The 14,478-nt window shown below is 36.1% G+C and overlaps 1 protein-coding gene across 1 annotated transcript in view; it reads left to right on the forward strand.

The window, feature by feature from the left end:
• Positions 1–14,478, forward strand: part of LOC104409885 (cadherin-13-like) — a gene marked incomplete at both ends in the record, with an annotated part of 134,797 nt that overhangs the window by 101,734 nt on the left and 18,585 nt on the right. The window contains one exon of the mRNA XM_010019892.1: positions 4,052–4,168. Within this exon, the coding sequence (XP_010018194.1) occupies positions 4,052–4,168 (117 nt within the window). The remainder of the gene's footprint in view (positions 1–4,051; positions 4,169–14,478) is intronic.

Here is a 14,478-nt window from a genome sequence, read left to right on the forward strand (position 1 = left end):
AGTGCAGCCTTCTCTGCTCCAGGCTGAACAGCCCCAACTTTCTCAGCCTGTCTTTTTATAAGGGAGGTGCTCCAGCCTTCTAATCATCCTTGAGGCCCTCTGGACTTGCTCCAACAGCTCCATGTCCTTTTCATGTTGAGGACACCAGAACTGTACACAATACTCCAAGTGAGGCCTCACGAGAGCAGAGTAGAGGGGTAGGATCACCTCCTTTGACCTGCTGGTCTTGCTTCTCTTGATGCAGCCCAGGATATGGTTCACCTTCTGAGCTGCGAGCTCACACTGAAGCCGGCTCGTGTCAAGCTTCTCATCAGCCACCACCCCCAAGTCCTTCTCTGTAAGGCTGCTCTGAATCACTTCTCTGCCCAGCCTGGAGCTAAGTAGCAAAGACAAAGAAATGGTAGGATTTCTCTCCTACCCTTTTGTCTTACAAAAAAAAAAAAAAAATCAGAAATCTAGAATTTTTATTCTTGGTGCACTTTTCTTAAGGTGGCATATATTCATTATAATGTATATATATTTTAGATTTTAAATTTTGCCAGTGGTTGATGTTTCTGGACATGAGGTTACTCTTTGTTATACAAAGCAGCAGGCATGAGAGGAACGGATGGTAATCACAGCCATAAGCTCCCTGGGTGCTGGTTCAATACCACCCACCTTGGACATGCCATTCTAAGCTTTCCAGTCTCCTGGCACATAAATACTTGTCTGGAGTTGTGGCTGCTATAAAGGCATTGTAGGTACTATAGCCTTTGATCATCAGATTCCAGCAAAGATAACTGAAAACTCCTTTGTGGGTTTCATTTGTGACAAGGGGTAAAAGAAGACTCCTGTTATAATACTAGCCTGGTATTCAAAGAAGATTTGAAGCAAAATTACCAACTCTGTCTAGAGTGATTTCATATCCTTTGTGAGTTGCTTCATCAAGAAATTAAATAGGTGAATTGAGTAAGAATTATTACATATGCAATATATCCACCATAAATGAGAATCTTTTCAGTGTTTTAATTGTTGAATCGGGTGCTAAGCGCACATAGAAATACAGGTTTCTTGACTTCTGTCTTATATACGGCTTGAGGATTAAACTGTCAGTTGCAGGTGCTTGAAATTAAGCAAAATATCCTTTCTTTTTCCCTGTTCTTTAGAAATGGGGAAATCATTATGGTAACCACAACAGCAGTGAATTATTAAATGTGTTGGTAAAGTACTCTTGACCTTGTCTTTCTTTCTCTTTACCTGCATTCCACAGTGATGCTTTTGGCTGTTCATTTAATCACATCACGTTGCTGTTAGACACCAGGGGATGAGGAGAAAGTGAGGAATCATAGAGAAATCATTATTTAAAAAACAGTATTAAGATTTGGAGAATAAACAGTGTGAAACATACTCAGAGAAGTGCTTACATTTCTGTTCCCAGTCTGCAGAAACTTTCCTTTCCATGAAACAGACTATTTGTGCTTTAGAAAAAAACCCAAATAATACTATTTTGACTTTTCTTCATTCCAAAGTCCTTCCCAGAAACATGGATCTGAAGGCCTTAAGTCTTACCACCCTGCTTTTGTTTCGAACTTCACTTATTTGTATTAATAACTGCAGTGTTGACCACTGAATATAATTTGGTTTTTACTTCCATTTGTGGACCTTCTGAGAAAGTGTGACGATAACCTGTCATAACAAAGTGATGAATTAATTGCATATGTGTCTATGACTACCAAAATTGGGAGAGATGGATATTGAATAATCTGAAAATTCCTTTTACTCCTCAAACTAGTAAGGAAATGAAAATGGAACATTGAAGGTCAGGTTGGATGGGGCTCTGAGGAACCTGATCTAGTTGAAAATGTCCCTGCTCATTGCAGGGGCATTGGACTAGATGAACTCTGAAGGTCCATTCCAATCCAAACCACAGGGAGATGTAAATCTGAATGTCTTACCCATTTCCAAAAATCCTGCATCTCAGAGTTCTTCTTTGCGTTTTCACAAGCTGAAGGGCAACCATAAAGGTAGCAGTTAGCATGAGTGAAAATTGCAATCAGTTGAGCACTGCTGCTGCTGCTGAGCTAAAGAAATGATAGTTCCTTTTAGACACACTGGTAGTCACTTTTACTCTCCTTACAAATGTCACAGACACATGCCAGCTACACTGTCTGCTGTGTTTACAGTATAAGTGATTTTGAAAGCTTACTGCTCGGTGCATTTGCCTTTGGAAAGAATTCAGCCCTTTCCTTTTTATTTGACACTTCAAATGTTTTTATCTTGAACTTTCTCATGAATTTTTATTAAGGAAGATTCCTTTGGGAGAGGAATCGAAAGACAGAAATAGGGACCCAAGTGGCCTGTAGACTGAAAGATTAGAGAGAAGTGGCAAAGCCTTTGGGAGAGATGGGAACTCTGTTATCTGGGTGAGCCTCAAGAAGTTATGAAAATTGGCAAAATAGTGTGAAGGGATTCTCTGCTGGTTCCCACTACTCTTTGACTTTATCATGACTAAAGCTAACTGTTGAAAACCTGAGTTTCTCTTGCTGCTGTTGTCAACTTTGAAGAGGGATGCTAAAGCTAGTAGAGCAGTGTTTTGGTGATGATAGGCTCGTTAGGTGGGAGACACCCATATTGATGGCAGCAGGGGCAGTCTGTGGATTTTTTGACTGATCGATATCCAGATCATGCCACCAAGAAAGCTCATTCAACTTTGCAGTTTTATAAAAATACAGCCAAGGGATGGAGCTCTCCTTTTGTAATAAAATAGCAACTGTTAAAACAGCAACATGTATTCCAGAACTGACTGAGCAGCTTAGGTTTTCGGAGCTTCTGCATTAAGAGAGCAGAGAAAAGTGTTATCTGTAGGGTGTAACTACCTTACTGGAATTAGGCATTTAATTAACCTAGGATTTCTTTTGTAAAACTGTCACAACAGCCTGGATGAATAGTAGTGATTCATATCTTTAGTTTCATAATTCCCAGCACATTACAGATTTGTGCCTGATGTTTGTTATGGTAGTGAAACTTTTTGTTTATTTGGTTTTGTTTTGTTTCCCAAGAAGGAGCTGGATCAAGGGAATTGTTCTGGGAGTAAGGGTGAGGTTGTTTCTACCAAGATGAGGACCTTGGTAGTAACTGTGCTTGGAGAAAAGAGTTGCAGAGATGGCAGGAGGAAGCAAAAGGAAGAGGGTGGTCTCTGAGAAAATGCAGCTCATGCAGAGAAAGAACTGAGAGGATCAGAAAGCAGAAGGGGAGGGAAGGTAAAGGTGTGACGGGCAGAGTTTTCTAGGGGCCAGAGGCCAATGTGAAGAGTTTGCTGTAGCTCATAAAGTGCCTGAAGCTAAGTTAGAACTAAATACTCCAGAAAACGCAGCAGAAAAAAGAAGGCTTGTGTATAAACCATTTCTACTGTTGTTGTTTCTGATACGATAGCATGAAGTTTTCTTTAAGGAAAAAAAAAACAATCAACCATACCAAAAACAAGACAAAAAAAACCCCACCCCCAAATGAAAACATCCAAATCAAAAACAAGCCTACTAGTTGATATTCTAAACTACACCTTGGTTTTGGTGTCTATTTTTATTTTTACTTTACAAGTCTTTGGTGTTTATTGAGAGTTCATTAGCTGGGGACAGTCTCAGCAAATTCACCTGTAAATTCTGTGGGATTAAAAGCCTGGACTGAAAAGCAATCAAGTATAGATGCAACTTGAGATGTGAAAGACACTTGAAGTATGGCTTTTTACAGGTGTCGTACAAGTTTTTGAGGTAAGACACACCTTGTTTAAGATTTATAACTTAGGCAGTTGTCAGGTTACGATGGTAGCCACACTTGCTTAGGTTTAAAAGTAGCCTACAGGAACACAAAATGAACATGGTCTGTTGACCGTCACTGTAGTAACTCCAGTAACCTGACAGATCTAAATAAATAGTTTGATATGTTATCACTAGTTGCTGGAAAACATTAAACACAAAACTTGGAATCTGGTAGTTCATGTTAAGGATTCAGGGAATGGAAATAAAAACTGAACATTATTTTGAAAATTTTTGTAATTGTTCATTTTCTTTTTTAGGAAATCCTTAAGATAGAAAGTAACCTTGGATTTCCAAGACAAAAAAGGGCTATTTTGGCATCTCCAGTGTTAGTTCCTGAAAATCAAAGAGGACCGTTCCCCAAATCTGTTGGCAAGGTAAGTCAGCAAAGAACTGGTTTGAAGTTTAATATCAATTAATTGATCTATTTGTCTTAAAATTTTGCAATGCCTATCATATTGGCAGTAATATCTCATAAAACAATAAGAATCATGAAAGTGAACAGAGAAGACTGTTTTTCTGTCTCTATTACATAGACAGATGAATATGGCTTTGTGTTCATGGCAAACATTAAAAGCATACATTGTGGTAAAAAGCATTAATCAGAGATACATGTTTCCATTCAGCTGCTTTCTTTAGTAGGTGTTGATACCTACCTGTGTATCTGTGTGTTAGACTGGGCTGAAGTCCAGGCCAGGAATGTTATGGTGAATATCCTACTGCATAGTGTGGATTATCTTTGTATTCTCAAGACCTAGAAGAAATTCATAAGGTATTACATGTAAAACCATCTTTATTTAATTCCTTAGTTAATTTCTAGTGTCCAAAGACAAAATAAGTCTTTGTAGATGTTTTCAGTTTGGTTTTTTTTGTTTGAAAAGGTCTAACATAGGAGTGGAAAGGTGTTTTCTTGGTTTTGCAGGTAACCAAATAAATGACAGTTCTATAAGCCACTTTTCCAGAACTTCAGATAAACAGCTTGTATGTACAAGATAATTAAAACTGCAATACCAATAGTTGTTTGAATGGCCATTTAGGCATCAGAAGTTATAAGTACGTTAATATATTTTTAATGTTGGCAGTTTTAAAGCAGGGGCCCTTACGCATTGCTCTGACTTCAGTAGTTATATTAATGATATGACAGCTATAGAGCTGTGGAGTCTGTTCCTGGTTCCCACCTATATGATCACTGGAGCTAAATGCACAGCTTGAGGGCAGAATTTTACTCTACAGTCTATGTGTAACTTAGCCAGCTGACACCTGAGCAATTACTTTGATAATTAGGAATGTTTGTTTTCCTATTAGTAAAAAGAAAGAATAATATATAAAGATTTCATTTTCTCCCCTTTACCCATCAAAAATTTATACCAATCTGATAAATTTCTGTAAGTTTTTCTATCTTTCTGAAGTATTTTTTAATATGTCCCAAACTTTCTAAAGCTATTTCTGAACATTTCACTTCATATTTCACTGTTTGAGAATTAACAATAATAACTAAATTTTTGACTAACACATTAGTCATAAATAGTTAACTTTTAAGACTGCTGCTTTGCAGTTTTATCTCAGTGAGAGAATTAAATCACAGATTACAGTCTTTCTTCTTTTGTTATGGATTTATTTATACCTGTCTGCTTCCACCACATTTATTTCCTCTTCCACATGAATTTATTTTCAACTTGCTGTCTGTGGTCTGCTGTAATCACTGTGAAGGTACGTTGCAGAAGTATTAAGTAGCGGTGGTTTCTATAGTGTTTTGGGGAAAAGAGAAAACACAGAGAGAATGGATAATTCACATGTTGTAATAGAATTGAAAAAATGAGAAGGAAGAACAAGATAAAGCAGATGATGGATCAAACTTTTGTCACATAACTGTCAGCAGCTAGGGTGGAGGACTTATGTCAGTTTGTTGTGATGTCATCAGTAGAGTTTGGTTCATACTGCAGGGGCTTGCAAGTACTCACAAGTTGGGGAGTGAGAGGGGAGTAACCACACATCTTCCTGTGAGAAAAATAGTTCTGACTTCTGTATTTCTTTCATCTTTTTTACTGCAATGTTTCATTTTTTGCTCATTAGGAATGTGAAGCTTTCCTAACAGAGTGAAATGTAGGATAGTGATAATTTCAGATGTGACTAGTTCTGTTTGATACCATCATGTGGTCTGGTTTGGATGTCCACTTAAAAGTTAAGTTTCTGATTGCACTGAGTGTGTTATTTTCCCTTTCTTTAGCAAATTACCAATGTAGTTTATTCATCTGTCCTGACTGCCTCTAGCTTTCCAACCCATGCTACATTGCCTGGAAATGCACAAGGTTGTTTGGAAGTGATTGCAGCAGCCACCAACAGTTGAACTGTTTATTAAAACTTAGGTGGGAGCAGGGCATATGCAAAAATAGGAGAGCAGTGGAGAACAATTAATGAAGTTTCATTTGACAATTAGAAAACAATAGCATAAGCAAAAATATATGGGGATTTTGGAGGACTTCATTAAGGTTTGGTAATATAAATCAGGAAGCAGTTATTGCACTGGACAAATGAAAAAATTGATTTGCTTTAATTAGTTTCAAAAATTAAAATTAGTATTTAGCTTAGCAAGGAATACATGTGTAGTGGTTGCTCTTTGTGCTGTTACTGGCTTTCTGGCACACCCACTTAGGAATGAGTTTATTGCCCTACCAGTTCCACTCCCTTCATTAGGGAATCTCTTAATTAAATAACTATCATAGATATGCTGTGCTTGTAGGTAGAGAAATCTCACCTTTTAGCAGAACTTAAGCTTTTGAATTTTTCCCCTTATTCCTGAGGGAAAATAGCGAGATTAAAATACTTTAATAAAATGTTGGTAATATGGGCCTTTGACCAGATGGCCCAGGCCACTGTTGTTAACTGTTATTGATGTGTTTTGTTTAGCTCTTGCTGATATAGCACAGGGATATGATATTAATTTTTCAGTCTCCCTCCATGTTACTTTTCTGGTTTATTTATCCACATCAAGTACAATTAAATACAAAACAGTGCAATGCAGGTTTATCTTGTAATTATGGTGACAGGTTATTTGGCACTATGCTACAGAAATATTTTCTAAGGCTAACTTGAGAGAGGTGGCTCTATGTATCTATTTGATGACAATCTGCAGACACAGTTTAACTGTGGTGATAAACTGCATGATGGTACTTTTTGAAGTTTAATCAGTTCAGTAATGCAGAACTAAAAGTGCAAGAACATAACTGCAGAGAAGGCCAACAAGTTCCAGCTCTTCTTCGAGTCATTAGGAGAGAAGGAAATCTGCAAAGTGGGAGTGTTTTAATATAGACTGAAAGAATTTGCTTGGATTTTATGGACATATGATGGATCCAAAATTTATTATTTAATTTAGAGGAGTTGTCCTGTATAAGAAAGAATTTTTTATTCGTTGACACAGAAGATCTGGAAGCCATGAGTGGCCTAGTAAAAATTAGCAGGATGTTTTATGCTCTGTGAAGGCCAGAAGAGACTTTTTTCTTTGTTAGTTGGCTCTTTAGTCCTTTTGGAAGGAGTAGGTGCTTGTTCAGATGTTTTTCATCACATAGTGTGTATATATTCTCTGCCTCTACTCTGGGCTTATGGACAGATAGCTGCCAAATGACAATTAGATTGCAGGACTGACCCAACAAAAGCTCAAGAGTAAAAGTGATGCGGGCTAGCAAACAAGATAGAAATCTTGAAGATCAGTAAAGAGATGCTTGGTTTTTTTCCTCCTTCAAGCAGTGAATTTAAGGAGAAGAGAAAAAATAGCTTCTGTTAATGCAGCAATAGAAAAAGCCTGAAGAGAGGGTAACTGAAGATAACTGGAAGGAAAAACTTCTGGAAGCTTATTATTTTTGAGTGGCCATCTGATTGAGGCTATTTATACATGATAAATTGCATTTTTCACAGAAGAGAACTGTTAAGTACTGAAGATGCAACTAGAAAAAATACCAAACTTCAGGAAAATATTTGAAAAGAAGGTGACAAAAGTATCAAGTGAGATGATCATGATCCACCAATATGTGAAAAAAACCTAGAGAGAAGGATTGTACATGACAGGAGGACAGGTAAATGACAACGGAGGAACAAAACCAACAGTGAAATATAAGCTGAATTAACAAGTGCATTTGTCCTAGTGGAAAATCAGGCAGAAAATGAGGGAATGGAGAAAACAAGAATTAAAGGAGGGAAAGGACTTAGCTTATACCTAGGATGGGTGTTCAAGTCTGGAAGATAATGGTGTGCAATAACAGAGAACAGGATAATGTGCAGACCAGAGGAGCTATACCTAAAAGCCTTTCCAACACTGAGAGATCTGTGTATCTACTTAACCAGCTTCCCAGTTGATAAATGTCTGAATCTCAAGTCTTGGTCTGAATCTTCATGTCAGTTACTAAAAATGATGCAGAAGCAAGAGAGTGTATTTCTTACCATGGAACTAGAAGGAAGTCTGAGGTCTAGAGGAAAAATCCACTGGATTTTTAAATTATTCTTTTTTAATATTCATTCAGTTGTTTTCAAATTGTTACTACATCAGACGTAATAAGACAGTTTTAATGAATAAATCTCTTTCTCATCCATCAAGAAAAAATATTGTGATTAGAGAAAAATCAAGTTAAGGTATTAGTACAGTAAAATTGGGCAGAAATATATATGAGCTCAATTTATTCAGCCTAGTACAGTGTTTTCTGTAATTTCAGAGTGAGTGTAATGATTTAAGTGAAAGGAATACACTGGAGTAATAACTAATGGATATAAATTTTGGCATAAGATTAGAAGAAAAGTTTCTAGTCCCCAGAGGAGAGGAATTCATTTCCAACAGAAGTACTGAGGAGGGAATACAAAGTTTTATAAATATATGATCACAAATGCATAATACAGTTGCTTTTGATCCTGAAAGAACAGACACCTAGAAGTTTCCTGCTATTCTAGTGTTCTTGAAAATGTGTAATACCCTGCTGAGTCAGACCTGAATGGACCATTGGAGATGTCAAAGTTTAACATCTGATCAAATCCATGGCTTGCAGGAAGGAATGGCACACTTCTGACCTTCATGGAAAAATACCAACCTACCTCAGCAATGAATGTGGTGAAATGAACAGCACTCCATTAAATTAAAGGGCTTCCAATGCAAGAACATGAATTATTAAACTACAGCATATTAATTTTCATTAAAGGATATGTATTTGATGTCCTAACAAACTGTTAAGTGAAATCAGATCTTCAAATTTATCTCTTTTTCCTTTCTTTTTTTTTTAGTTTAAAATATTGGTAGTCACATAAACAATTCCAACAGAATACATTTGTTCTCTTTAAGCTAACAGAATTTTAATTGAAAGCCTTGTTAAAATACTCCTGTTTATTTAAGATCTTTCAGAAGGATCACTTGAGCAGCAGATGACTTGGAAAATTGTCAAATAATAAGAATTTACCATTATTTTTTAGTGTTTTGTGTTGTTAATAAGATTATAAGAATTTTTAAACATTTGAGGAATAGTTTCTAATCTAGTTACTATGGTTACAAGTTTGCTGGAGATAAAGCAGTTCTATGGCAACGATGGAATTAAATTTTCTGCCCATATTGAAATATCCAGTACCTAATTTCCTGCTTCATAGTAAATCATGCTAATGACCTTAAGGAGAGCACCAAACAGAAGAGATCTTATGCTCTGAAGCTGTTCAACAAAGCATACTACAGTTTAACTGTCACATTGTTTATGTTAACTTTGATCTCAGAAGATGGTATCTTAAGCTGTGTTACAGACAAAGGTAGAGAGGAAATCAGTCTGTCCTTGCAGTAAATTGTTTATATAAAATTACTAACATGAAATAAACCCCTGGCAACTTATTTTTCATTGACATAGTAATTGAATTTCAGACTCAAATTTAAGGAAAATGTTTGGTTTAAGTTGCTGTTTCACCTTTTCATAATCTGTGTGGTTTGTCTTTCGTTGTTTTATTTTTTTAAATTATTTTTTATTTTTTCCTTAACTGCTTATAGTTTTCTTTGCAAAAACAAACCCAAAGAATCTCCCTAAAACTCCAAGTGTGTTCCAGCTTCCTCATCCCAAATAAAACCCCAGGCTCATATTTTAAGAATCAAAAGTAGGATGTGATTTTTACCTAGTCTTATTGAGCATACTATGAATGGAGGGTGCTATCAAGGGCAGCAGCTATAGAGGCCCTTCTAGGAATGCAGAATAATAGTTACTAAATTGCCGTTCCCTGCTTTCATTCTCTGTGGTTTTCATGAAACTATACTGATTAATTGTTAACTTCCGTTTTTGCAGTCTTCCAAGATGATTCTATATCCTGAGCTGATTAATGGAAAGTTTTTATCATTGTAATCATAGAATCATAAAACCACAGAATAGTTAGGGTTGGAAATGACCTTAAGATCATCCAGTTCCAACCCCGCTGCCATGGGCAGGGATACCTCGTACTAAACCATGCCACCCAAAACTCCATCCTATCTGGCATTGAACACTGCCAGGGATGGAGCAATGATCCATTAGTGAAATAATGCCATGAGCAAGTTTCCCTGCTCGTGGCAGGGGGGTTGGAACTAGATGATCTTAAGGTCCTTTCCAACCCAAAGCATTCTATGATTCTATGATCCTAATTACAGAAATCTCCAGTTTCCTTTTGTTCTTGAAAAGAACATGTTTGATCACTCCACTTTCTTTAAAATCACACAAAAAGAAAAATATCCCTTACTGCCTTTGAAAAGTAGCTTAAGTAAAGCCAAATGAAAATTCAGACAACTGTATTTTGGATTAACTTGCTTTCCAGTGTTCTGTAATTACATTAACAAGGGTGTTAATTCTTGGTTTGGCCATCATATTTTTTGAATTTTCTGTTTATGAAGTCATGATAATTATTGGAAATTGTATATTTGGAATTTAAATACAGGAATCACGCCCTCCATACTGCATTTATATACATATACATACTTAGAGATGCGTAACTATCATGTACTGTAAATAATATGTAAGAACAGACTTGTACATACATTCCTGACTTTCATGTACTTTCTTCTTGACTGATGCTATTGACTTTGTATGTGCTTTTTCGCTCCTTTTAATCTAAAAGATGCTGCTGTGAGTACATGTTGTTACTACTGGAAAGTATCCCAATTTCATCCTCTCTTATGTCAGCAAGTATCATTTGCATTGTTATTCTCCCATATCTTATTTTCCTGCCATGCTACTATCTGTCTCATATTATTAAACAACAGGTGAATAGGGTGGAATAAATATTTATGCACATTCTCTCTAAGAATTGAAATTATTGTTCAAATATTTGCACAAACTTGCCAGCACATTATTTTAGCAATTTTATTTAGCTTGAGTTGCAGTTTAGGCTGAGGTGTAATACTCCTTCATCTATGAAGTGCCAGTCTGTTTAAGTATAGACTAAAGCATTTTACTATATCATGGTACAACGATGTCTGACCTTAAGCACATTGAAGCCAACAGAAATTCTCTATTCAATGTGGGAATGGACTTTTGATCAGGACAACAATCTTTGGAGATTGTAGGGAGAAAAAAGGACACTTGAAGGAAGTGTGAACTAAGCTGATCATGTACATATCAGGTTATATTTTTATTTCACTACATTTATAAGGAAAATCATTTAACTACACTTGGAAAATATCATTTTCATCAAGGTTCATATTTCTCTTTTTTCACTAAGTATTTTTGCTCTGCTTCAGAGGTTTTTCTTTTCATTCCTAGAATGTGTGGATGAAACTATTAAGCTTATATTTTCAATTGTGCTTGCTGGAGATGAGAATGGATTTTGATAATAGAAATCTGAACAGTTAAGCCCAGAAACTGAAAGTAGTAGTGATCCCTATAATCCAGTAACATGTGTCTTAATATATTTTTTTACTTCTTAGAATTGGGGAAAAAAAAAAAAAAGAGGAAGTGTAAATGTAGCTGAGTGTAGCAAGAACTGAGTTGAGGGGCTATATTAATTTAACAGAACTTAATGCTCAAACCTGATTTAGAATGTGCTACAAGTATTTTCACAAGCAGTTGAAGTGATGATGGCTGGTTTCCTGCAAATACTAGTTTTCTGCAACAAACCCAGGTCTTTTTATCTGTGATAACAACTCAAGCACAATGACTCTAATTGCCCTCAGCATCACTGGTGTTATTTACTTCTTTCTGGCATTTCAAACCAGGATGAGAGACTGCACATCCTGGGGATACTTCCTGACTGGGCAATGAATATACATATGCAAAATGGAAACTCATCCTACCTTTCTGTCTCTCCAGGTGTTAGTAGGTCTTTTTGCTTTAAATTGCTACAATTTTCATGGAACTTCTAGGAACTTGGTATGTTGGATTTTCTGGGGGGTAAAATTTGGTCAAAACTGGCCAATAGGCTTGAAGTGGATCAGACAGTATGCTCATTAGAATGGTGCATATTTTTTTAGGAGGCCAGACTAAAGAAGCAGGTGTTTAGCATAACAGCCTTTCCTGAACAGATTATTTTCTGACAAAAAAATCCCATAAATGTTACTGAAGAAGCTATGTTCCTTGTAGCATTGGAATAATGGTTAAATCAGGCAAATTCAAAGAGCACTGTCTGCAATGGAGAATTTGCAAATTATGTAAAAGAATAATTATAAGGATCTGTAAGAATTTTATCTCCAATAAAAATTAATGAACAATACAGAGCATGCTGAAATTGTGTAAATAGGAAAACATAATAAATCAACTTTATCCATTATTGCTGTGCTGTTGGGCTTTCTAATCTGAATTTGCTAAGGGTCACTGCAATATGAAAATTAATTTGAATAAATAGGATCTATTATACATGGTTTAATTTTTTAAAAAAGTCTTATAGTACCATTACTGAAATTTATTAGTTTATTTTCTTGTGAGAATCTTAATTATTATTTAATAAATTATCTCCTTTAAAAAAAAAAAGTAACACAACCGTAATACAGCCAATAATGCTTTGGAAAAAAAATAGTGATTATCTGTTAAGGAGAAATCTTAGAAATCAGGCCTATTTTTTCCTTTAGGGAGTGACAGATGAAGGGATGTTCTTCGTAAGTAGTAGAAAATTGACTGTATTCCCCTTCTGTCCACCCAGATTCTACAAAGATTGGTGATTTCAAACTCTTCAGATAAGCAGATAAAAGTGTATTTCACAGTCAGCTGCCACGAGCTCTGAACATGCTAGCTGCTGAATGCATTTGGCAGTTCTTTTTCTTGTTTAAAAGAAAATAAGCTTTGACCACATTTTATTATGTTGAAAACTTTTCCATCCTGAACAGCCTTTTAATTCTGGGAACAAATTAAGCACATGTTAGCTGATCATAAACTATGTGTGTACATATGTGTATGTATTTTATAGCAGATGAAGACAGGTACAATATGTTCTAATGCAACAGAACAGAGTGAAGAAAAAAAGGTAATTTTTTCTTCACACACTTTAAAAAAGAACAGTTTTCTAAAATTCTGATTACACTGCGTTAATTATCAGCATTTTAAATCAAGGACTAGGGGCAAAATACAACTAGGTTACCAGTTTTGTGTCCTTCATTCTCTCAAGGAGGGACTCCCTGCTGCTTGTGTAATGAACCATGTGGACCCTTATGCAGTAGCTTTCAAAATAAGAAATTATTGTGTTGAAGAGCTAGGGAAATTGTCTCATTGCAAGTAATTAAGTTGCAGGATCTGCCATTGGTTTCAGCCATGAATCTACTATCAGAAGATTTTGATTTTCATAAATCTGTGTGTTAAGCAAATAGCTGACAAACAGTTAATATAAACCATTTTTACTTCCAGTGAAAGTTCAGAAAGACTGTAAGAGGGTTCTTCGAAGTTCCCAGCCTCCCTTAAAAAGTGAAATTCCCTTCAAAATATAAGCTACTAGTAAAAGTTTTTCAAGTATTTTGGAAACTAGCATGTTTCCTGCAATGGTGGTTGTGTCACACTACAGATGGTTGACCATGAAGGAAGGGGATAAACATCTGAAGAAGCATCTCAAACTGAAGTGTCAAAAGAAATGGGTACAGAGCAAACCAGAAAAATTAATAATATGAAATAGAAGAGACCAAATATTAAGAGAGCTAGATAGGGAACTGCTGAACTCCTAACTGTGCATGAATTGTGCATTCACAAGCCTTGGCTTCACTTGCACTGCAATGCGGGGTGTCATACTGCCCATTCATGCATTAGGAACTTCAGCCCACTGAGTTCCACTCCCACACGAGGTTCCCATTCTGGAACCATTGTGGACTGGTCTCTGAAAAATTCAGTTCAATCCTTAGCAGTTACTGGATGTCAAATAATTGAATTTTGTGTTCTTGTCATGCATCTTTAAAAGGATGCAGTAGACTTAGAGAAGCTTTGAAGAGGGGCAGTGTAGACAATGAGAGGTAAGGAATCATAAGTTTAAACAGGATATGGTTTGTTGTGTTAGAAAAGAAACAGAACTAAGGATGAATATGATAGTGCTCTAAAAAACTGTTGGTCACATGGACGAAACACAGGGAAGAATTATCCATTCCTTTTCCTATTGAAGAACTAAGGAGCTTCCATTGACTAACAGGTGGTGGATTGAAAGGAAAAAACACTATTTTTGTCAAGAATTGTGATACTTAACACATTGCCAGAAGTTGTAGAGGCCAAAAAGAAAGGGTATATGTCTTGCTACTGTACCT

The sequence above is a fragment of the Nestor notabilis genome, unplaced genomic scaffold (assembly GCF_000696875.1).
Source record: "Nestor notabilis isolate BGI_N333 unplaced genomic scaffold, ASM69687v1 scaffold4878, whole genome shotgun sequence".
NCBI lineage: Eukaryota > Metazoa > Chordata > Aves > Psittaciformes > Psittacidae > Nestor > Nestor notabilis.